Here is a 26063-nt window from a genome sequence, read left to right as displayed (position 1 = left end):
TCTTAAATAACTTTTCGAAAAATTGCTAAAACTTTCTTTCTTTAATCTAATCATATTTAACCTAATCTTTATGTAATTAAGCTCGACTTCTAGCATAATCGTACTATAATTTAAGTCTTTAAGATGAACAATTGAATCTTAGAAAGATTAAAGGCAACTTACAAAATAAAATATCGAATCCAATACAAGCAGATGCAAAATCCTCAAATTGATTGCTCAATTCCCTTTTCCCATTTTTTCCCTTCTTATTCTCCCTCTCCCCCTCTAACCCTGATATTTTTAAAAGTGAAAAGTGATTTATGAATAGGTCTACCCTTATATTTATAATAGTAAAGGTAGGTACAATTAGGAAATTATTAGGAAACTTACCTAATTATAATATGTGTATTATTATTACTATTATTAAATAATTATTGTATACTACATATCAAATAAATTATTGTATACTATATATACGGTTACACCCCCCCAACACGAGTCACATATGCCATCCTGGCTCATCTACCATTTATTATTTATTTCCGTCTCACAACATAATTCTCTAATTAATTATAATTTATAAAATCTATTTTAAAACACATTTTAACATTTCTACCGTCTGACTAACCACTAACCAAGCCCTAAAATATGGGTTATTACAGTATTCCCTCCTTAAAAAGAACTTCGTCCCCGAAGTTCGCCCAAACTACCCAAAACTGACACCGTACATACTAATAGAAATGCTATCATTATCGACTAAAGATAAAGCAATCGTATTAAATACACATTAAACACTCACAAGAAAAATATAGCAACTCAAAACTTTAGTAGTATCACATATTCACACACTTGTGTCGTGTCACGCTTTATTTATTGAAACTAACGTTTGTATGTCTGTGTAATTATCACCTATTTCTGGACTGCTGTGTCGATCCAAATGATATTTTCGATCATATGGGGAGGAGGTTAAGTACATGTTTTGCTTGTTGATGTGATCGGGATTTGGGTCGTGCCTTGGACTCGGAGTCGGAGTCGAGTAGTGTAGCATGTATGACATAGTCATAGACGAGGTGTATTTCATTTATTCATTAGTTTATGTTTGTAATAACTAAACTTGTTATTTATTTAATGAAGTTCTTAATTGTAATTCTGATTTCACTGCCTCGGAAAACCGAGACGGTAACATTTCCTAATTACGTTGGCCGACTAAGAAGGGGTGTTACAACAACCAAAACAACTAAAAAGGAACTAATGTATAAATGTCAGCGGAAGCTAGCTAAGTGATCGGTGATGACTCAACCCCATCCAAACCCGCAAGGTATCCACAGCCATACCTGCTCAATCAATTGCTCATCATCCCCGAATGGATCACCACAGTTTTGAAAACAATAACGGGGTCAGTCAACTATATAACCAACATAAGAATTCACAAACACAATCAATACAGCCAATCCAGTTGTAGTATCATTCTCCAAACTCCATTAGTAATCAGTTACCGACTACACACCTACATGTGTATACTTGCCAGGTTACCCATCGCAACATGTAACCCTCACCAGGAGTGGAGGACCGCAGGCTTTCCCACCTAAGCCCCGCTCATCGCAACGAGTGCACTCAGATCATTAATGTGCACATTCCCCTTGTGACGGGAGCCACAAGAGGCGAACATGGGGTTGGAACCATCTCCCGAACATGGTCCCATCACAACAATTCCAACCACAATATCATCTCAACCAACATCAATCCAACAAAACATGTTATACAATTAATCACAATCACAATCAATCTCAAATCCATTATACAGTCAACTGAGTAGGAAAACCCTACCTTATTCGTAAATCTGAAATCAACAACAACAATGATGCTAGAATTGTTCTTCTATGAACTTGTTACTTAGCAAGAATAAACAATAATACTATATCACAAACCATACTAATCAGCCTTTACTCTCATCCTAATAAATTAGGACAAACCTTAAAAGATAACCACAAACTAATTAACAAGGCACTAGAGACTTACCAATGAAACCAGTACGGAAAGACAAGATGTAGACTCACGATCGATCACACTTGACTTGGGAGTGATTAGGGTGATTAGAGAAGTGGTAAACGTAGTTTAAGTTTTTGTAAAATGACTTAGTAACTGGTAATACGAAAATATATAATCTCAAATCACCTTAATCAAACTACGGAAATTAATCCCGTCAGACCGGGTACTCGGCCGAGTACGACCTACTCGGCCGAGTATCTCACAAATCGGCCGAGTGTTCCCAAACCATAGCCTATTTAAAAACACTTGACAGTCTACTCGACCGAGTATGGACTACTCGACCGAGTAAGCTAAGACTAGAAAACCATAGTATTACAGATATGACGTTGACTGCAGAGCCATCAAGCACCAGTGTCATGGGTACATTTTTCTTGAGACATGTGACAATGATATATAGAGCCACATTATGAGTGACACCAAATTGCGGTAGGTTTTCATCATCTGAGAAAGTAACTGGGTTACTTAGCTTGACAGAGTCCTGGAGGACAAGGTTGACTACATCATTGGGAGTAGAATCGGATGATATGTTTAGCTTAGCCAAAGCCTGCAGCAAAGCTTAGTGGTGTGGAAATGAACTAGCTATCAATTGACAGACTGAAAGATTAGCCTTAGTCTTCTGCAGTTGTTTATCAACACGTCAATAGCGAAATCCTCGTTTGTGTCAGTTTGAGGTATGGCACTTCCTGTAGCAGTTCGACTACTTGTTTACCTTTGAGTGGTGCTTTGGTATAGACGGTCTGACTGAGTGAGGTGGTCAATGTCGAGATCATCTAAGCTCTTGACTAGAGGACGCTCAGTGAGGTAAACATCTTCAATGTCATCACTCCACACACCATTAATTTCATTCTCCTTGAGCGTTTTCATTTGAACAATTTCAGCTTCTATTCAATAATTTGTTGGACTAAATCATCAACTACCGCGACAACCTCCTGTATAGTGGATTTTTTAGATAGAGTAGTGGCTATTTGCATAGCCATTCCCTTTGAGGTGTGGCGCTAGATCCTTTTAGCTGAGCGGCAGTGATTTCTAATTTGGTGACTTGTCGATTCACGCTTTTTGCCCATGCAACGAAATCTGAGATAGTGGGTGCAGTAGTGGAATAGGGCCCTTCTCCTTCTATCACATTGATCTCATCTTCGATTGGAGAAATAATATGGGAGCAATCGAAGGTGGATTCCTCTTCTGCAATCACTAAAATTCCAAGAGGATTTTGAGTGTTATTAGGCTTATCTGGAGGGGAAGAGGTAATTTACCATCCTCGATCATATCTTGGATGACATGCTTCATCTTGTAGCAACTTTCAGTGTTGTGCCCTTTACCCCTATGGTGCTCACATTAAGCATTACAGTCCCAGTATTTAGTCTTCTTTTCAGGAGCTAGATCAGGTGTAGGCCCTATTAGTTGCAGCCTACCTTGCTTAATTAGTCTTTTCAGTGCATTTGAGTATGTATCACCTATGTCAGTGAACTTCCTTTACGCATTATTCCTCTTAGAATTTTCCATGAGGTTAACTTCATCAGACTTGCTAGTGGGACCGTAAGAACGATTTTCAGTAGATGTTGATCCTTAATATCCGTGTCCCATGATTTGGGACAAGAGTCCTTTGCGAATATCATCTTCAATTCTCGTGCCTAGCACGGTTAGATATTTGAAAGACTTGATATTCTGGTACCTCAAATGGCTCGCATAGATTGGTTTCAAATTGACCACGAACTTCTCCACAAAAGTGGCTTCATCTGGACGTTCAACAAGTTGAATGCTAGTTTTCCTCCACCTATTAAAGAAATCAGTGAAGCCTTCTTTCTCATTTTGAGTCAAGACCTTTAAGGTGCGTATGTTGACCTGGATCTCAGTGTTATCCGTGTATTGCTCGGTAAATTCGATCGCAGCATCATCCCATGTAGTGATTTTCTTGTGGTCCAGAGAATAAAACCACTGTCTAGGGATAGTGTCTAGAGATGAAGGAAAGATCCTTAAGAACATCTCGGGTTTGATGCCCTTGATGGACATATAGTCTTTGAATGCATGGATATGATTCAGAGGATTTTCATGTCCTGTGAACTTTGGAATATCAGTCATGGTGAGGTTGGTAGGAAGTTGGGCATTCATAGCTTCATATTTCCGATTATTCTCTCTATAGATGTCATCTCCCTTGAAGTACATGAGTTACTCTTCCAGGTAGCTAAGACTTCTCGGCTTCAGTGAGCGCAGAAGGATTGGTCTCAGTTGCGCTTTTAGGCTCGGGCGTTCCCAATGGTTGAGGACTCTTAGGAGTGGGATGAGTATTTTTAGGTATGAGGCTTTATGTGGGAGGAAGTCTAGTTTCTACCGCAACGATGCGGTCTTCAATTGTTTGCAGGCGGACGTATGTGACGTCCTGACTTGTTTGGAGGCGAAGAAGTGTAGCCAAGATTTCATTCATACCATTATAATTGGGTTGGGTTTGACCATTGATGCTTGCGTGACTGTCGACATTTCCGGACATCTTGGACTGAGAAGAAACCGACGGTGTACCAATACTCATTCGACTACATTGCACACTTACCCAAAGAAAACAAAAACTCGCATATAAGGATAACATGACATGGGGTCGAGCAAGGTGAGTTCTCGAGGATGACGTGTAAATGGTGTAGAAAAGACGGGTTTTGAAATTGATTTTGAAATGTGATGCCTAGTCAATTATTGTGTGTGATTGTAGGTGAGCTGACCCTAAATGATTTGACTCGAGTGTTGAAAATGACGGCATAATTCCTAGGAATTTGACTCGAGGAACTGAAGTAAATGGAAATATATTGCAAAATCCAACACAGTTTTGACATGGTCGAATTTGATTTGAGCTATTTAAGCTTAAAAATCATTTACATTTTACATTTTGAAAAACGAAATGTTATGCTTTTAAAAAAAAGAATTTTCGGAAATTTTGAGGGAGAAAGAAGGCTTTTGAAAATTTTGACATGGTTTTGTTTATAAAAGGTGATATAAAGATTCGAACAACGCACTGAGTGTAGGTCGATTCCTAGTTCCATTCGTTCGAGTAGTGAAAGCTCTTGATACAAACATGAGTATGCATCACGGTGTGGTTGAGGTCAATCGTTATCCATCTACTAAGAACAAATAATAATTTGAGCTATCGAGACGGGACAATTGGTCGAATTGGTTTGGTTAAGAGCCTAGGAAGGCTAAATAAACGATCTAAGAAGATCGAGTAATGAAAATCAACAACTGTCTATAAAATATTTCCCCAACCTTGTTCAAGTTTCACCACGGATAACACAAAGACTTAAGTCTAAGTGTATCATCTGCAGCAGAGTCGCCAAACTGTGGACCAAGCCACCCGCGCCACGCGCATTGGAGGGAGTTAAGGCGGCGGCACTTCTCCCACTGAACTTTGTAAACAAAGCACGTCATGGGTCGTTACCGATTTGAACGCTTTGAAACAAGTGAAAGGTTGAACAAGTCTGCATTTGAGGAGTCGCCACCAATTTTTGTGGAAAATTGGAAACCGTTCGAATACTTCATGGTATGTCAACATGAAGCGTGACATAGACACTAAAGACATTTGCTGACCCTTAGCATTTTATATCTAGAATGACTCTCACGATTCCAACGAACAAGGATGTCCAAAGAGATCTTGAGTAAGGGGTGAGGGTACGTATTAGGAAGTTCTTTAATCGAACACCTAATCCCGCTCGCCTCGATAGTGGCCTCAACTAATGACCAGGGAAATCGTTTATACTCGATGTGTTGTTGATTATATGCATGCAATGCCACATCCAAAATATTAAACCTAGCATGTGAGAATTAACTATGTCGGTTGACGAACAATTTACAATTAAAGGGTCGAAATAGGAGTTTAGATTAATTACATGTGAGAAGCCAAATAAATAAATCAGATAATGCGTTATGAAAATTACATGATAAACATGGAATTAATATCGTAAAACACTCCTAAAAGAAGTTTGAAAAAAAAAAAGTTAAAAAAAAAAACTGAGAGAAGAAAAAAAAAGGTGAAAATATTAGAATTAGACAAAAGAAATACGCATTACTCGGTAAATAAAAGAAACAAACTAATTAAGTCGAGGCGAGCTGAGTTCAGAGGCAGAAATCAACTCAGAACAGGCGCAGCAGATGATGCGCCCTCTGGAAGTGATTTACGTATATTTAGTCGATTGATTTATTACCTAGACTCGAAGGAAGTGATTTAACTATATTTTGATACATTAGAATCGTCATAAATTAGGTCAGAGTAGGATTTAACGTATATTATACGGCGTTTTACAAGAACCAACCAAAGTCGGAATCAGTTTATAAATTACAAACGCGAAACTCGAACTACAAATTAGACGAAACTCAGGTTAGTTACAAAGACCGAAAGCAAAGATTTAAAATAGGAAAACGAGTTAAAATAATGTACAAAAGGCGAATTTAAGTGACTCGATATGGAGAAATCGAGCCTCTTTAATCCGGATTTTGAATTAATGACGAAAACCCGCAAATATTGAGTTATAAGGGATTTAGGGCGAAAAGGATTTGATAAAATAAATAACAAATATTAAATTGAAAGAATAAAGAATAAAGAAAGAAAGAAAGAAAGAAAGAAGAGAAAACAGAAGACGAAGTAAAAAGATACTCGAGGAAGAAGAAGAAGAACAATATCAAATAAGTAGCCTCTAGAAGAGGCGCAACAGATGCTGTGACTTTTACAGGAGGTGCATCAGCTGATGAGTTTCTTCTCGACGTCTTTCCGCTGCTGTTTCGTATAAAAGATTTAAAACTTTGATTTTTAATGAAAATTATACGACTTTAGGGATATTTTACGACATAAATTCTTACAATAAATTATAAAATAAGTAAAACAAGATTAAAAGTGGGATTTACACCCTCAGACTTACATTTTAGGGAAGCGAGATTAACTAAAGTCGTCTTTTAGCGGTAAGTAGACTCGATGTATGTAAAAAATGCCTTTAAAAAGTATTTTATAAGATTGATTGATTGATTAAGTGTAGTTGATCAAATTGGTCGGTCATGCAAATGACACTGGTACCACGAAATGATTCGGGCTTACTTGGTCGAATTAATCAAGAACGTAGACGTCAATAGCAATAGCAAGGACTTACATAGCAAAGAGAGAAGAAAAGGTCGGACACTCGCGTGAAAAATATGTGAGGCGAAGACCTCTATTTATACTAATCACGAGGGATAGGATTTAGGAAAGGAGATCCGAAAAATATCTGGAACTGACGGAAACTAAGCCCATGAGAAGGCGCAGCAGGCACTGCGACCTTTCCAAGAGACGCAGCATCATCTGCGTCCTCTCCTGTGGCCTTTCCTCCTCAGCAGGAAAGATTTCCGCGGTTTTGAAACAGGAAATAGGGAAGATATAGACTTCGTTACTCTGTAAGGTAAGATATTTCGTTAAAAATAATACTAAAATAATATTTAGAACTAATTTGCAGAATATTCCGACTCGAACTAAGACGGATTTAGAAAATAAAGACGGTTTTTGACCCGGACTCCAAATGTACTCTAATTACTGTCAAAATGACCGTATCGGCATGTAGATGATGACCAAGGGGTTGACACGACTGTTTGAGCTACCACTTGTCGATAGACTTACAAAATGTCATAAAATCGCAACGTATGCTAAACATGCGGCCTAATTATCACTGAGTGGTTGGGGGGAGGTGTAGAAATGAGGCATCTATAGAAAGCCCAGGTGCAGCAAAGTGTTCTGCCCAAGCACTGGCTGATGAAGAGGTTACTAATGCATACGATTTATTGTGATTGTCCTCCAAACAATGTCCAAATGGTTTGTCTCAGGAGATCGTTGAATCCTTAGCCGACTGCTAAATGTTAAGACAGTAGAATTATAATAGTCCTCGCTGCCTGTATGTGTACGCCGTTTCTTATTCATATATACGGATGAAGCAAAAGTGGAATAAAATTTTCTAAATTTAGATTTCTAAGCCCTCGTTAATTAAAATACGGAGATGCATATGTTTGTGTTATCTGAATTATCCAAGCAAGATTAAGTGTAATGTCTATAGTTAGATAAACTACCACTCTCTTTCAAAAATGTAATCTTATTTCCCGTTTTTAATAACCAACGTAACTTTCTTCATTTACGGTGACATATTATCCAGTGTCATCCATACAAGAGCACGTCATTAATGGATTACCTTTTTTCCCTGTTTGAGTTATGTGTAGTTGGACCAAGACTGATGTATGTGGTTTAGTTACTCCACAAGCTCCGACATACTACTAATGTCTTACATATTCCATGTAATTGTATTCTTCAACAATAAACCATTCAAACAAAAGGAGTACTTATTCTAATGCCCATTATCTAACCATAGTTTAAATGTCAGCTAAGTTTTTCTTACTGTAGTAATTTTTGTATAAATTTACCCTCTCAGTTACATTTGGAATATTATAATTTTGTGACTATCTTATAATTTGCGGGAACCCTTAAATCACTTGGATAATGTAGTTAATTTAGTAGAAAGACTGCCTCATACAATCATCTGTTCAATTATTTGATTGCTTTTCGTAATCATATCTCCCAAGGCTGTTCGATTTTTGGTTATTCTTATTGCAATTGGTGTTCTCAGTATTGATACGGTATAAAAAGATTTTACGGTAGCTTACGTTATTAAGGCGTATAAGTTATTATACTGTTGGTGTGATATGATGTTAAATTTGAGAATTTTAGTTGTTATTGTGGATGATTTTTTGGATTCTCTCCTCTATAAAGTAGGTTTCGTAATTCAAGTATAATTCAGTCTATTTAAGAGTGTTTATAATTTGGTTTTGCAACCGATTCAGCCATAAAAACAATACAACAGCAATGGTTTCATTGTGAACGTCACTCAACATGTACATACGGCCAAACCGAAATAAACAAAGAAACGTTTATAGGTGAAACACTCTATGATGAAAATATCTTGGGGGACCGTGCGCAAAGCCCATGGTGCAACAAACTAGTATATATTAATGAGGTTTTGGATATTTCACCCTCAACCTCAAACTATAATGTTTTCGTGTAAATTAAAGAAATTATTTCTTTTTTTTTTTTTTTTTATGGAATTTCGGTTTTAACTTGTACTCCGTAATTCTCATACATTTGCAAGGGAAGGAGGTATGATTGTAAGAGCTAAAATTCCACTTATTATTGTTGAGCCATCTCCTAGTAAAAATGCTGGTAAATTGCCACCTTCAAATAAACTATCCCGTGGTCCACTGATTAGTGACACCAACATCTACACAATAAACAAGAAAAAAATGCTTAGTTTTTACTTCTTTTTTTTTTGGAAATTTACAAAATGAAAGTGACGTATGTTTAGCACATATATAATTATACGTTCATAAGAGTAATTGATTTTGTTGAACTAAGTATTTACCTGTGGTACACAGATTGCCAGATTCATCAATCCCAGTGACAAACCTATTGAGAAACAACAATGATAAAGGGTCAAATAATTATGACTAATTTCTTTACTTATTTTTCATCCATGTTCATATCAAGAGCAAAAATTTTACCATGACCAGCTCTAGATTCAGATGAGTACATTGAGGCCAATGCAAAATGAATACTATAAGTGGCCTGTTACACAAATTATATACATCGGAGCTCGATCAGTAATGTAAAACGAGCAAAGAGATAGTTGAATATGTTTGTATGTATTAGAAATGGAACTTACTCTCCTGTATTGGATACAACTACTTTTTGTTATCTGATAAGTCTAACTATGAGGGAGGGACTTAGTTTATGTCTTATGGATGTTGTCTCGACTTATTTCTATGGCTCACTTGATAATGAAATATACTTGAAACTCCCTGAAGGTTTTAAGCTTCCCTACACATTAAAATCAAGTCCATAAGAGCAATATTCAATCAAGCTAAACAAATCTTTATATGGGTTGAAACAATTCAGAAGTATGTGGTATAACCGTCTCAGTGAATATTTGTAAAAAGAAGGTTATAAAAATGACTCTATTTGTCTGTGCCTATTCATAAAGAGGTCAAAATCCGAATTTATGATTAATGTTGTTTAAATTGATGATCTAAATACTCTTAGAATTTCTGAAAAGATTCCAAAAGTTGTCGATATAGGGAAATATCCGTAAAAATCCCTTAAATGTTAGGACTATAACGTATCTTTAACATGTGATTATGGTCATAAAACAAAAATACAAGAGAAAACGATAAAGAACAAGAATCAACCTCGGGTCCTTTGTGAATGCGGCCTAAGAACAGAAATCAATATAGATTTCCTCCTAATCGTTGCACCCAAGACCGTCTGAGACTATGCCCCTTGTGCTAGAAAGTACTCTCTAATTGCCTTGCAATATTGAGAGAGTTTTGTGAGGTTTTCGATGTGAGATCTAGGTTTTAGAGAGAATGCCTCCAAAAACCTAATTTTGTGTGCAAAATGAGATGATTAGGGCAAAAGGAGAGGGAGCCTCTCCTTTTGTTTGGTTCGGCCAAACCGTGTACATGGAGGAGGGAGTGGGCTTTCCACTTCCTCCTTATTTTTGGCTCGTGGTCCGACTCAAAATGCTAAAATGTATATGACGGGTTTTTATTATAAATCGTCATCGGTTATTAAAATATCAACTAGTAACATGACTCAGTCGATATATTAATACTTGTCCGACAATGACAATATTGTATAATTAATTAATTCAATATACATTAATTAAATATAATCGTTTATATTCAATTTACGAATTAACCGCTTAATTCGTCTTAGCCATTATTATTTAATCCGTATTAAATAATTATCTCACATCGCGTTTGACTAATTATTAGTCAATAACTCCGACTAACTGATTAGTCATATTAGGCATCAACATGACTGTATTTTCATACCGTCACATCTCTCAAACGTATCCTATAGGTGTGACTTTTAGGGACCAGTTGATCACCGCCATCAGTATGACAATAACGTCAAACTTATCTAGCAAGCCAACCGTTATTGATAAACGTGGACCAACTGATAATAATACAAAAGTATACCCTTTGATCCTTTTAGAGATTTATATGTCATTGCACTAACTGTAAAGGACACCAGCCCCAACAAGCTCCCACTTGTCCGTACAAGTGCATGTGCAATAACGTTATCCGCACTAACTGGAGGACACCAGCTCCAACAAACTCCCACTTGTCCGTACAAGTGTATGTGCGATAACCGGTTCTCATATCCATTTAAAATTTCTCCCACTCAATGTAAAACAATTTGCAGATCCGTATCCGGAAAGGTCGTATTTTACAATCGATCTGTATCAAGAGTGGTTTCCTCGACTAGAGAGTAACTTAACTGATAAAACGAATCCGCATTCGAGCATGGCCATGCATTTCAGTTACAGCTCCTCGAGTGGCCCTGAGAAATATCGAGTACCTGATAAAGGCTGAATATTTCCTTCAACTCGACTCCTGCCGATCTAAGCACAGCATGAAATGACCCAGAAAAAATCTACTTGGCCCTCTGTTACGGATGACCGTGAGAAAGAAACCAAAGTCACCCAAAATCCGCCTTAGTCTCAAGAGACAATCGATAGTCAAAAGAATCGACTCTTAGGATCACCATGGAGGTCCTATCCACGACCTGGCACCGAATGTTATAAAACATTTAGGACTCCACGTCGTTGTCACAATTGTGTCCTACGAGATATCCGTATAACTCGCCTCTGTGATTGGTCAGTCAACCGTTTGACTTATGGCTCGTTGAACCCACCATCAACCAACGTCACAAAATAATTGCCGAGTTATCACTCACGTGGGCAATTAAGGACCAAAAATATAATGTTTGTTCAGTTCACTTTGTGGTGTTCAAAATTGTCGTACAAATCCACATGAAAAACAAAATATATAAATATCAAAACGATGATGTCGTATAGAGTACAAAAGAGAATAAATCTAATCCATAAAAGAGTACTACAACTCAGGAACACGTTTAATTCCCATGGAATTAACATGCCCTTCATGCTTATCTTGTCGTAATGGTTTAGTGAGAGGATCTGCTATGTTATCATCTGTAGCAATCTTTTCTATCACTACCTCCTTTTGCTCCACGTAATCTCGGATTAGATGAGCTTTCCGTTGTACATGTCTAGACTTGTTGCTAGACTTAGGCTCCTTAACTTGGAAGATGGCACCTCTATTGTCGCAATAGATGGTGATCGGGTCATTCGAACTAGGCACTACAGATTGTCCTTGTAAGAATTGACGCATCCATATCGCTTCCTTTGCAGCTTCAGACGCGGTATAGTACTCGGACTCAGTCGTAGAATCTGCTGTAACACTTTTTTTGGAACTCTTCCAGCTGACTGCAGCGCCATTAAGAGTAAAAACGAATCCAGACTGAGATTTCGAGTCATCTCGATCCGTTTGGAAGCTAGCATCTGCAGAATCGGTTGCGCATAGCTTTTGTTCGCCTCCATAAGTCAATGCCCAATCTTTAGTCCTCCGTAGGTACTTAAGAATGTTCTTGACAGCCATCCAATGTGATTCACCTAGATGCTGTTGGAATCGACTTGTCATACTCAATGCATATGCCACGTCCGGACGTGTGCATATCATGGCATACATGATTGATCCTATTGCCGAGGCATAAGGAATCCGTGTCATGCGCTCTTTCTCTTCCGGTGTCTCTGGTGCCTGAGACTTGCTCAAATGCACCCCTGGAGCCATAGGAAGAAACCCCTTTTTGGAGTTAGTCATGTTGAATCTCTCTAGTATCTTGTCTATATAAGACTCCTGACTGAGAGATAACATCCGTCGTGATCTATCTCGATAGATACGGATGCCCAAAATTCTTTGTGCCTCACCCAGATCTTTCATCTGGAAATGGTTCTTCAACCATACTTTTACCGAAGTTAAGAGAGGTATGTCATTCCCAATCAGGAGTATGTCATCAACATACAATATTAGGAAGACAATCTTGCTCCCACTCGACTTGATATATAGACATGGTTCCTCGACCGATCGAGTAAATCCATTTTCTTTTATCACTTGGTCGAAACGATGATTCCAACTCCGAGAAGCTTGCTTAAGTCCATAAATGGAACGCTTAAGCTTGCACACTTTCTTAGGATGTTCAGGATCGATGAAACCTTCGGGTTGTACCATGTACAACTCTTCCTCCAAAAAACCGTTTAAGAAGGCGGTTTTCACATCCATCTGCCAAATTTCATAGTTATGAAAAGCGGCAATCGCTAAGATAATCCGAATGGAACGCAGCATGACTACGGGTGCAAAAATTTCATCGTAGTGCAAACCTGGCACTTGGGTGAAACCTTTAGCAACTAGTCGTGCTTTATAGATATCTTGTTGACCTTCCACAGAATGCTTTATCTTGTAAAGCCATTTGCATTGAAGGGGACGAACCTTAGCAGGTAAGTTAACAAGATCTCATACGTTGTTCTCATACATGGAGTCCATCTCGGATTGCATGGCCTCAAGCCATAGCTTTGAGTCAGAACTAGTCATGGCACCTTTATAGGTTGCGGGTTCACTACTCGTTAAGAGTAGAATGTCATCTATGTCATGTTCCTCGACCATACCAATGTATCTCAGGGAGGAATAGAGACTCTTCCCGACCTCCTAGGTTCCTCAAGAATATTAACTGCACTGGGATTGAAGGAACTGGTTCCTCCAATGGTTGCTCGGTATTTGGTTCTGAATCTCCGATACCGAAGGTTCTATTAGTCTTTGCATTCTCGAGAAATTCCTTCTCTAAGAATGTCACACTAGCCGCAACAAATACACGTTGTTCGGTTGGCGAATAAAAATAATGACCAAGCGTTCCTTTAGGATAACCGATAAAGTATGTCTTGACCGATCGCGGGCCGAGCTTATCCTCGTGTCTCCACTTGACATAAGCCTCGCAGCCCCAAACCCGTATAAAGGACAAGTTAGGGACCGTTCCCTTCCATAGTTCATATGGAGTCTTGTCAACAGACTTTAGACGGACTTGATTTAAGTATTAGAGCAAATGACAGAATAGCATAACCCCATAATGAGTCGAACAACACGGTGTGACTCATCATGGATCGAACCATATCAAGTAGTGTTCGATTTCTCCGTTCGGACACACCATTCAACTGAGGTGTTCCAGGTGGAGTTAACTGCAAGGCAATCCCACAGTCTTTGAGGTGTTGATCAAACTCGTGAGAAAGATAATCGCCACCACGGTCGATCGCAGTGTTTTAATCTTTCTACCCAAGAGGTTACTGTACCCGATTCTGGTATTCCTTGAATTTCTCAAAGGATTCACTTTTGTGCTTCATTAAGTAGACATAGCCATATCTACTTAAATCATCCGTGAAAGTGATGAAATACCTATAGCCTTCTCGTGCGGTGATTGACATAGGTCCACACACATCCGTATGTATGAGTCCTAATAGGTCGCCAGCCACGCATTCCAACACCTTTGAAAGAAATTCGAGTCATCTTACCAATGAGACATGATTCACACGTGCCAAATGATTGAAAATCAAAAGCCGAGATAGCTCCATTCTTTATGAGTGTTTTACGCGTTTCTCATTAATGTGTCCCATACGGCGATTACCATAGATACGTTTGATCTTTGTCACCAACCTTTAACTTCTTATTCATTACGTGTAATATTTCGGTGGTCTGATCTAAAACATAAATTCCATTCATGGAGACTGCCTTGCCATAAATCATATCGTGTAATGAGAAAATGCAAGTATTATTCTCTATTACAAATGAAAAACCAAGTTTGTCAAGTGCAGAAACTGAAATAATGTTTTTAGAAAGACTGGGTACATAATAGCAGTTATATAAAAATAACTCAAATCCGCTGGGAAGCTGGATCACGTATGTTCCCCTCGAGACGGCAGCTACTCGTGCTCCATTCCCGACACGCAGGTCCACCTCACCCTTTACAAGGGGTTCGATGTTTCGGAGCCCTTGCACATGATTACACAGATGAGAACCACAACCAGTATCTAGTACCCAAGTTCCGTAACTTGCGTGGTTAATCTCAATCATATGAATAAAAGTAGAAGAGGAAGAAGACATACCAACAGGTTTAACGCGACCTGCTTTTATGTCCTCATGGTAAACAGGACATGTACGCCTCCAATGCCCAGTCTTGTGGCAGTGATGGCATTCCATGTTTTCGGTCTTGCTCTTTGTCGCGCCTGATGAGTTGCTTGACTCACCAGGCCCACTCTTACCTGATCCCGACTTCTTAAACTTCGGTTTACCTACCGCTAGGTCTGCCTGAGCTTTGCCCTTACCCTTGCCCTTGTTTGACACAACGAGAACATCCTGTTTCAAGCTCCCACTAAACTTCATATCCTTCTCGGTCTGTACGAGAAGGGAGTGTAGTTCATGAGGACTTTTCTTCAAATCATTCATATAGTAATTCGCTCTAAAGAGCGTAAAACCATCGTGGAGTGAATGAAGCATGCGGTCAATCACGATGTTCTCGCTGATTTTACAATCAAGCGCCTCCAGTCTCTCGACATTCTCAATCATGCTGAGAATGTGTGGGCTAACCGGTTGGCCCTTCTGGAGTTTCGCATCAAAGAAGCGAGTGGTATGCTCATAGGTCACGATTCTCGGTGCTTTCGAGAATTCCTTAGTGAGCGTGGTGAAAATCTTGTTTGCACCTTGGGCTATGAAGCGTTTCTGCAAATTGGATTCCATTGCATAAATGAGTACGTTTTTAATCGCACCGGCTTCCATGACGAAATCGTTATACTTGGCGATCTCGTTAGCTCCAGCCGTGGGGCCTGGTTTGACGGGATGGGCTCTGTCGGATATTTGAGCTTCCGTCGCCGCCAGCGCAACATTCCGTAATGCCGCCTCCCGGTCCGCGAAGTTTGATCCATCATTCTTCGATTGAGTAGACTGATTCATCTGATTCATGAAGATCCGAAGCCGGGACTCACGGTCCAATGTGGCACTTGGCATTGGGTCGTCGACGGCCACCATTTTGTTATTAGCGATTTAAGTGATCGTGATCTACACTAAAAAAGAAAGGAAAAACAAAACGAAATAAGCAACTCATCGAGGTGATTTAAGTCTATTTAAAATTCATTTTAATCGTGTAGACTCATTGCACTTGCATAATTGATCTCCCTCAAGAATAATACAAGTGATCCCAAGACTCAATTTCCGTAAATTGATAAGCCAACTGTTTAGCTAGTTCTATCGTTAGAACTCTTGGTCGAAAGATTTCCGTAAATCCTATCTATAGTCCACCATAATCACAGGATCGTATTTAGTGACCATAGTGTTGAGATAAAATAGGTCAATCAGTTCCAACTTACCCGACGTAGAAGGGGTCATATTATGCCTACCGACGAAGAAGGGATTCATTGGAGTTTGACCTATAAAGACTATTCTCAATTTTTTGGTTATACGAGAAAGATCCCATCAACTTAGTTTTAATTCATTTTAAGTGAACGAAAAACTAGCATTACGTGAATGAATTAACTTAGGTGATGGCTTAATTAAAAACATGTGATATCTGTATATCAAAGAAAACTAACGCGTGACCTCTATATGAGTCAGTTTTCATGCAATTATTAGGTGGTTTGGTTTTAGGCGGAAAATGATGCAAACTATTGTTACGATAAAATAAATAAAATAATGCAAAACGTAAATAAAAGTCCTAGTGTGGCCTATCCTAGTAAAAAGAACATAATACAACTTTGGAATCCACCGTTGGACCCAAGAAGCTTGTCTTGATGTTCCATCTTTGTCCATGCAGCGGGAGTGAGGATCCGATCTCCATCTTTGGTCTTCTCAAAATTACAATTAAAATTTACAAAAATAAACCTATTTACATTCTAAATAAAAAACTGTAATTACAAGGAAAAACCAAAACGGAGATTCAAGATCTCAAAATACAACCAAGACCGTGTTCCATCATTACGGTAACACGTTCTACTAAGGCCACACTAAGTTACAACCGTTTGTAAAATTAAATACGTAATTAAAAAAACATTCAAGGCATTCAAAATAACGATAAATAAAATGCATCAACTAAAATAAAATTTATTCGTGACATAATTCCGTAATTATGTTAAATTTATCCAAACCACCTTTAATGATTAAAATTATGTGACAAAACCGCTTTAATCAACTTAATTTTAATTCATTACAATCCGTTACTTTAAATCGCTTTAAAATAACTAAATGGTACGTGAGTGAACCGTTTCACTATCAAGCGAATGCATAAAATCCGTATTATGCACAAAACATGGCCGAAAAAAAAAAATAATAAAACATGAATTTTTTTTTTTTTCTTTTCACGATTGAACCGTGACAAACAGCAAAAAACAATTTTTTTTTTTTTTTTTTAAATTTCCAGCAGCATTGCCGAGACCAAAAAGGAGAAAAAAAAAATTTCAGCAGCTAAACCGTGAGCTACAACAGTCCCAAACAAAAATCGATTTGATAAAACCAATTGCAAATTAAATCTAATCCGTATAGAAATGAATTTACAATTGATAAAACATAAACCTATTGCAATAATAATCGTTTATAATAACAATATGCAAGAACAAATCGAGAACAAAAGACCGTCTGATCAGACATGAATCGTGTGGCACAGTTTCCAAAACAAAAAAACGCAACAGCCGTGTAAAAAAAAACTTTCTGCCGAGACAAAAAAAAATGCTGCCGCACGTTTTTTTATGCAAAAAAATTATCGATTCAATTTGTTTAATGAAAATCACAATGAAAAAATTACGTGGCCTCGCTCTGATACCACTTTTAGGGAAATATCCGTAAAAATCCCTTAAATGTTAGGACTATAACGTATCTTTAACATGTGATTATGGTCATAAAACAAAAATACAAGAGAAAACGATAAAGAACAAGAATCAACCTCAGGTCCTTTGTGAATGCGGCCTAAGAACAGAAATCAATATAGATTTCCTCCTAATCGTTGCACCCAAGACCGTCTGAGACTATGCCCCTTGTGCTAGAAAGTACTCTCTAATTGCCTTGCAATATTGAGAGAGTTTTGTGAGGTTTTCGATGTGAGATCTAGGTTTTAGAGAGAATGCCTCCAAAAACCTAATTTTGTGTGCAAAATGAGATGATTAGGGCAAAAGGAGAGGGAGCCTTTCCTTTTGTTTGGTTCGGCCAAACCGTGTACATGGAGGAGGGAGTGGGCTTTCCACTTCCTCCTTATTTTTGGCTCGTGGTCCGACTCAAAATGCTAAAATGTATATGACGGGTTTTTATTATAAATCGTCATCGGTTATTAAAATATCAACTAGTAACATGACTCAGTCGATATATTAATACTTGTCCGACAATGACAATATTGTATAATTAATTAATTCAATATACATTAATTAAATATAATCGTTTATATTCAATTTACGAATTAACCGCTTAATTCGTCTTAGCCATTATTATTTAATCCGTATTAAATAATTATCTCACATCGCGTTTGACTAATTATTAGTCAATAACTCCGACTAACTGATTAGTCATATTAGGCATCAACATGACTGTATTTTCATACCGTCACATCTCTCAAACGTATCCTATAGGTGTGACTTTTAGGGACCTTTGATCACCGCCATCTGCATGACAATAACGTCAAACTTATCTAGCAAGCCAACCGTTATTGATAAACGTGGACCAATTGATAATAATACAAAAGTATACCCTTTGATCCTTTTAGAGATTTATATGTCATTGCACTAACTGTAAAGGACACCAGCCCCAACAAGCTCCCACTTGTCCGTACAAGTGCATGTGCAATAACGTTATCCGCACTAACTGGAGGACACCAGCTCCAACAGTCGAATGTTTAAGAAAAAAATTTGAGATGAAATATTTAGAAAAGACAAAATTTTGTCTTAGCCTACAAATTGAACATCTTAAAAATGGAATTTTACCATATCAAGGGATCTATATTGATAAAGTATTTAAAAACAGTTTAAGATGAATAAATCACATCCTTTGAATACTTTCATGGTTGTAAAAACACTTAATGTGAAGAACAACCCGTTTCGAGCTCGAGAGAAAAATGAAAAAGTTCTTGGTTGCGAAGTACCATATTTGAGTGCTATTGAAGTTTTGATGTATCTTGCTAGTCATACATGACCCGACATATCATTTTCAATAAATCTTAGAAAGATATAGTTGTTGTCCAACTCAGAGGCATTGGAATGGAGTTAAACATCTACTTCGCTATCTTCGAGGTACGTCTGATATGAGTTTATATTATTCTAACAAATGCAAAACAGAGTTAGTTGATTTTGTATATGCAGGTTATTTATCTGACTCACATAATGGTCGCTCGCAAACTGCTTGTGATGTGTTTATATGTGGTAATACTCCCATCTCAAGGCTCTCAGTGAAGCAAACTATAGCCGCCACTTTTTTCAAATCACGCCGATTTATTAGCAATTCATGAAGCTAGTTGAGAATGTGTATCGTTGAGATCAGCTATTCATTATATTGAAGGATCATGCGATCTATCTCCAATAAATAAGTCACCAACTATTTTACATGAAGATAATACAGTGTGCATCGCTCAACTCAAGGCAAGATTCATCAAGGGTCATAGAACGAAACACGTTTTACCGAAATTCTTTTTTACTCATGATTATAAAAAAAGATGGTGTCATTACTGTTCAATAAATTCGCTATATTAAAAATCTCGCAGATGTGTTCACTAAGGCGCTTGCGAGCAAGACATTTGAGAAGCTAATCAATCAACTCGGGTTACGTCGTCTCAAGGATGCAAAGCGATGTTTTGATGAGGAGTAGATACGCGTTGCACTCTTTTTCCCTTAGCCATGGTTTTGTCCCGCCGAGTTTTTCAGGCAAAGTTTTTAACGAGGCAACACCTAGTCCGTATTACGGAGATTGTTGTAATCTCTTTTCTTTATGAGATTTTTTTGTGTCATAGGATTTTTCTAATAAAGGATTTAGCGAGACTTTTTCTCTGGTGATGGACTTCAAAGGGAGAGTGTTATGAAATATCTTATAGATGTTATATAGATGTCCATATATTACAATATCTTTAAGAGATATTCTGTTACATAAATACAATGTAATCTTCTACTATATATACCCCCTCCCTATGAATAAAACTTTTTACTCTTTATGGTCTCTACTTTCTCTCTTATTCATAAAAGAGAGTAGATTTTATTTATCCCGCGAAATATGAAACATTTAAGACTGCTCTCAAGACTGTCTTCTTATGCTCTAAAATATATGCATGTAGGGGTGTCAACCAAGTCTTATATGAGTTATATCCCCTATCTCACGATAAAGTGGATATATCCTACAAATATGCGTGGAGAAATGGTGGGCCTTTAAGTCCTACTGTAAGTAAAGGAAGTATTAATATTGAAGATTATATACTTGAAATAATACATTTCATGCGTTCAAATTCATCTAGCATTCTAGCTTGCTCAGTTTTATATTGAGTTTAGTCTTTGGTTAGCTTTCCTATACCATATGAATATGAATTACAATATATGAGATATGCAAATATTAGTGGATTGTTTATTTCCCTAAATCAGATGAATCGGAATTCTGCGAGAACTCTAATCCTCCATTATGTAGGAAGTGATTACCTATTCCCTCGATACCTCCCATAGGTAAGTGAAAGTTTCTGTAGAACTCACTTCCTCTATTTCTACCAAACAACTTTCTCCCAATTTATGTGACATACAAAATCGTGGGAGTCGCATGTTTTTTCCGTAAAATTACAATTCTTCATATAAACTAAACGATCCCTGACTTCTACGCATTGATGACCAATGACAGTGAATGGTATAAGCGCGACTAATAAGTAGTCATCTTATTTATCCATGATTTCTTTTTGTGAAAAATTGTTTAGCTTATTGATTGGCTTTGGTTATGTCAATGAATGTCGTATGAATCCTTTTAAGTTTCACTAATTTTGGGAGAACTTGTCATCTCATAGCAGATAATACAAACTATGAAATATAAAATCTTATATATAATGTCCTTGTTTGTTAGTTAACAAAGGATGAAAATAATCTATTAATCTAAATGGTTGTTTACTAAACACCGTTAATAAAGTATTCTAGATGCATATGTTTATCAAATATGTCAATAAATCTTCTAACTAAAATGTGAATTCACAACCTGTTTTTGCCAATTTTAATCAGTTCTTAGTGAAACATGACCAATACTGTATAAATAATTTTCAATTTTAGCTATTTTAAGATTATTTTTCATTTTCTAGTACAAGTAATAACAAAATCGAGAAAGATTATAGTCCTTCTTACCATTCAAAAATAGGAAATCTTATATATCATTCTTTTTTTTTCTTTCAGAGATAAAGACGATCTTACAACATCATCATAACATTAAGATTAACTCATGTCTTACACATAGCAAATTATTCTTGAGACATTATGAAGTATTTCATAAGGATACACTTTTACAAACTTGTGCAAGTATCCTATATAACACAATCCGATGACATGCCTTATGAATAATTTGCGTCATTTGAGGTGAGAACAATATATAAATGAGGTTTTGGATATTTTACCCTCAACCTCAAAATATAATATTTCCGTGTAAGTTAAAGAAAATGATTTTCTTTTTCTTTTTTGGAATTTCGGGTTTAAGTTATACTCTATAATTCTCATGCATTTGCACTGGAAGGAGGGATGATTGTAAGAGCTAAAATCCCACTTATTATTGCTGAGCCACCTCCTAATAAAAATGCTGGTAAATTGCCACCTCCAAATAAACTATCCCATGGTCCACTGATTAGTGACACCAACATCTACACAATAAACAAGAAAAAAATGGTTAGTTTTTACTTCCTTTTGTTTTTTGGAAATTTACAAAGTGAAAGTGAAGTATGTTTAGCACATCTATAATTACACGTTCATAATAGTAATTGATTTTGTTGTACGAAATATTTACCTGTGGTACACAGATTGCCAAATTCATTAATCCCAGTGACAAACCTATTAAGAAACAACAATGATAAAGAGTCAAATAATTATGACTAATAGTTTTACTTATTTTTCATGGATCAAAGGCAAAACTTTTACCATGGCCAGCTCCAGAGTCGGATGAGTACATTGAGGCCAATGCAAAAGGAATACTATAAGTGGCCTGTTACATAAATTATATACATCATAGCTCGATCAGTAATGTAAAACGAGCAAAGAGATAGCTGAATCCCTTAATATGTAGTAGTAATGGAACTTACCGCTTGTGGAATACCAGTTACGGCAAAAAGGAATAATGTGGCGGTTTTAATACTGCTACTAGGTGGTGTGCCAGGAGGCAAATGCCTCCTAGCACGCTCAGCCGATTTGGTTATGGGCAATGTACATATTAAGGCTGCCGCCAACACGAAATTGACAACACCCCATGTCCTTCTTGCACCACCCAACATTCTTGACATTGGGTCTATAAGTAGAGACATTAATCCGAGTGTTGCTGCAGTTAACATTAGCCCTAGTGACCCCGCTCTTACTCCCATGTCATATACCCTCTTTTGATCTTCCGTTCCCTATTAAATAGAATCATGTAACTTGTCAAAATTAAGGTGCATATACCACCCATTTTATTTTTTCAATTTCGAGTTAGAATATGTCACATGAGTAATTTTAATCTTGGTGGATGCAAACTCATGTGATATGTGATCAACATTCATAAATTTTATCAAATAAGGGTTCAAATAAAGTAATATGAGGCTCTGGAAAGCAACAAACTATATCCCGGTTATTGGCCCAAAAAAAATACTTGTTTTAGATGATAAGAGTATTATTCGTCTTACTACTTAAGGTATAGGTATCTTATATTGATCGGCTTATGGGGACTTAATAAATTCGGTAAAAACGTTAAAATTGTCATTATTTATGTAATACTTCTACTCTGTAGGATATAAACGTTACCTGAGGTTTACCGCCATAGATTTCAAGACCAACCCAATCAGTGTTAAACATGATAAAAGGGAACCAAGCAATCCAATTGAATGCGGTAACAAGGAAAAGAATCCACATTGGCCTTCCAAGATTTTTAAAAGAGGTCTTGACTTGCGCAAAGAAGGGGACACCATCGTCATGAACACTCTCGGGTTCTGGCTCTGCCACTATGAACAACGGAACCACAACGACTAACAAAAGGAACACAATGTCTACTATAAAGCATGTTTTGAGGTTGGCACAATATGTGTCACAAGAAGTTGTCTTTGTGAAAGGAAGGAACTTGTACGATGCTGGAAGCGACCCGACTGCATAACCTAAAATGTTCCCTACTGCCATGAAAAACGAGAAGAACCCGTTTGCTAATCTCATCTTTTTGTGGTTGTGCCTTGAGAGATCAGCCAAAAATGCTCTACTTGGGTCCTGTGATTATTAGCATCAACAAGTAATGGTTTAAGTAAAATTGTATTTTTGGTTGACTTTAAATTAGGGATCGGAAAATGTTGTTTTTATTCAATTATTCTTTATTATGCATCATTTATTCCGAATCCTTATCGTCTCACAAATTTTTGTGGATAATGAAAAGTTTACATTAATTTTACTCTTTATGGACCTTAAGATTCCTACAAGTAACATACTATCATAAAATACAGACGTGACAATTTTGTAACACATAAGATTTCAAATCCAAAGTTCATAAAATTTCGAAATCTGATCAAATACTTTGTTTTAACATATGCTAAAATAATTTTATCCGAATTTCTAACTAAAAATTTTATTTATAATGTATAATAAAGATAGATAAAACTGTCTTATTACATAATAACGTAAACTACTCAATTTTAACATTTTAAATTTTATATTTTGCGTTAAAAATAATGAGATAAAACGTAAAAAAAAACCTGAACTATGTTATTGGCAATGTCAAGGATCCAAAACCCAATGACAAAAAGGGCAACGGCTCTAGGTTTAGTCTTCTTAGTAAGATCATCACCCAAATTATGGCCAAGATCCGCAGCAAAACCAATTAAAAGCACAGCAATGCATATTAAAGTGGTACCGGTTGCAATAAAAGGCTTTCTTCGTCCGAGGCGAGATTTGGACCGATCACTCGAATAGCCCACAATTGGTTGGACCAATATACCAGATATTGGTCCACACAACCAAATTAAGGACGACATTGCATGACTAACACCTAAAAGTTGTACGTAGGGGGTCAAGAGTGATAGTTGAAGGGCCCACCCAAATTGCACTCCGGCCGCTATCGATGCAACCGAGATGATCTTCCATATTGGTGTCGTATCTGATGATGACATGTGCTTTTTAAGCTCGTCGGAACTCATATTAATCAAGATCACTCTAGTTTGATATCAAGTTTATACTTTTTCACCAATAAATTATAAAATAGAACGCTTGTAAAAATTTTAATTTGTATGAGACTGGAACTCCTAAAATTTGAGTGATTATAGAGTAAAGTTTTTAAGATGGAAAATAAATGTTGTCTTTATAAATTGTTGAAGTAATTTAAATTAAATTGATGAGAAAATGAACTATTTTATATGATTTGTGAACAAGTAGGAAGGATGTGGTAAGAGTGAGATAAATACGTTAAACCAATAAATTAGATAAAACTGAGTTAATATATAACAAATTTGTTTCCTTATATGGAAGAAGTGACTCAATATTATCTACTAATAGGAAATTTACAAGACAACTTTGAATTATTACTCCTAATTAGTTGGTTTCGACATATTAATCAGACTTTTCTACTGCTTTGTTGGCTTGTTTTATGGGATAAAAGATAAGTTTTTGTTAATTTTCAGACATGTGTATTAAGCAGTAGGATCCTAGCTGTTTTAAACAAATTGTTACGATCATTTAAACCAAATTTTCCAAATAGAATTATTTGTTATTTAAAGGATACAGTGTTAATATTAAAGCGCTGTTTGGTAAACGGCATATTGACCAATTTTTAGCATATTCAAGGGTTTTAGCATGTTTGACCAATCAATATGCTAATTTTAGTGTTTGGTAAACAACATATTGAAACAGTATATTTGGGGGCAATATGCTATTTTACAATATGCTGCTTACCCCAGCATATTGGTTAGCATATTGTAAAATATGAAATTTTTCTCCATTTTTACAAAGAAAGGTAAAAATCTACTAATCGTAATCTGCCAATTACCAAACACTCAAATTAATTCTGCTAATTATAATATGCTAGTCAAACCTTCTGATAAAATCTGTCATTTATAATCTGCTTTTGCAATTTGCTTATGCTGAAATTAATCTGCTGTTTACCAAACAGATTGTGGAATGTTTTTTTTTTTCCTGAGACATCCAGTGATATATAGTACTATACTAGTCTTAAAATGAGAATTTGTGATAGTACTTGTAATATGTTAACATTTTATACAAAAGAAAAGAAAAATAAATTGTTACTTTAATCGCTATAACATTAAATGAGGTGCATAGCCTAGTGTATGATTGTTCTTAAGTCCTACAAGTCTACAACGTGTCAACGTTCTTCTTTAAGTGTGTATTGCTAGATCATGAATAGGGATGTCAGCGAGGCGGGTACAAGTGGGTACCGCCCCGCACCCGCCGCTGTTGGGATGGGGATAGGTAGAGCTTTGGCGGGTGGTGGGGCGGGTACGAAAATTGTACCCGCCACGGGTAATGGGGCGGGGATGGATTTTGCATCTTACCCACCTCATACCCGCCAATCATTAAAAAAAATTAATACGATTATGACAATTTTTTAAATCTTATTTAGTTATAATTAAGATATAACGTTAATAATAGCAATTTTATAAATTTTCTTACTAACTTGTTTGGTGAAAAACTAAAATTATAAAGATAAATTCAAAAAACAAATGGAAATTAATAGTGATAAAATCAACTTTTGCGAAAAAATTTATCGAATAAAATTATAGTGTAGCGGGTTAATGGGTAAGCGGGGCGAGTACGGTTTTATATTTTCGCCCGTTGGACCGGGGATGGTTTTGGAAACTTGTACCCGCCACGGGTGGGGGAGCGGGGATGGATACAAGTTTTTCTTGGTGGGTACAGCTATGGGGGAGCCTATATCCACCACCG

General features: G+C 36.8%; 1 protein-coding gene across 1 annotated transcript; it reads right to left on the bottom strand.

Moving 5' to 3' along the window:
• Nucleotides 1-21616: 21616 nt before the first annotated feature.
• On the bottom strand, nt 21617-24487 carry LOC141596923 (sucrose transport protein SUC2-like). The gene is made up of 6 exons (XM_074417199.1): nt 23864-24487; nt 22932-23384; nt 22241-22546; nt 22080-22143; nt 21949-21992; nt 21617-21805 (listed from the first exon to the last, which is right to left on the bottom strand). The coding sequence occupies exons 1-6, from the start codon at nt 24302-24304 to the stop codon at nt 21662-21664; spliced, it is 1452 nt and encodes a 483-aa protein (XP_074273300.1). The 5' UTR covers nt 24305-24487; the 3' UTR covers nt 21617-21661.
• Between the last annotated feature and the right edge of the window lie 1576 nt (nt 24488-26063).

The sequence above is a fragment of the Silene latifolia genome, chromosome 8 (assembly GCF_048544455.1).
Source record: "Silene latifolia isolate original U9 population chromosome 8, ASM4854445v1, whole genome shotgun sequence".
In the NCBI taxonomy this organism is placed as follows: Eukaryota; Viridiplantae; Streptophyta; class Magnoliopsida; order Caryophyllales; family Caryophyllaceae; genus Silene; species Silene latifolia.
This window is presented reverse-complemented; position numbering and strand designations above follow the sequence as displayed.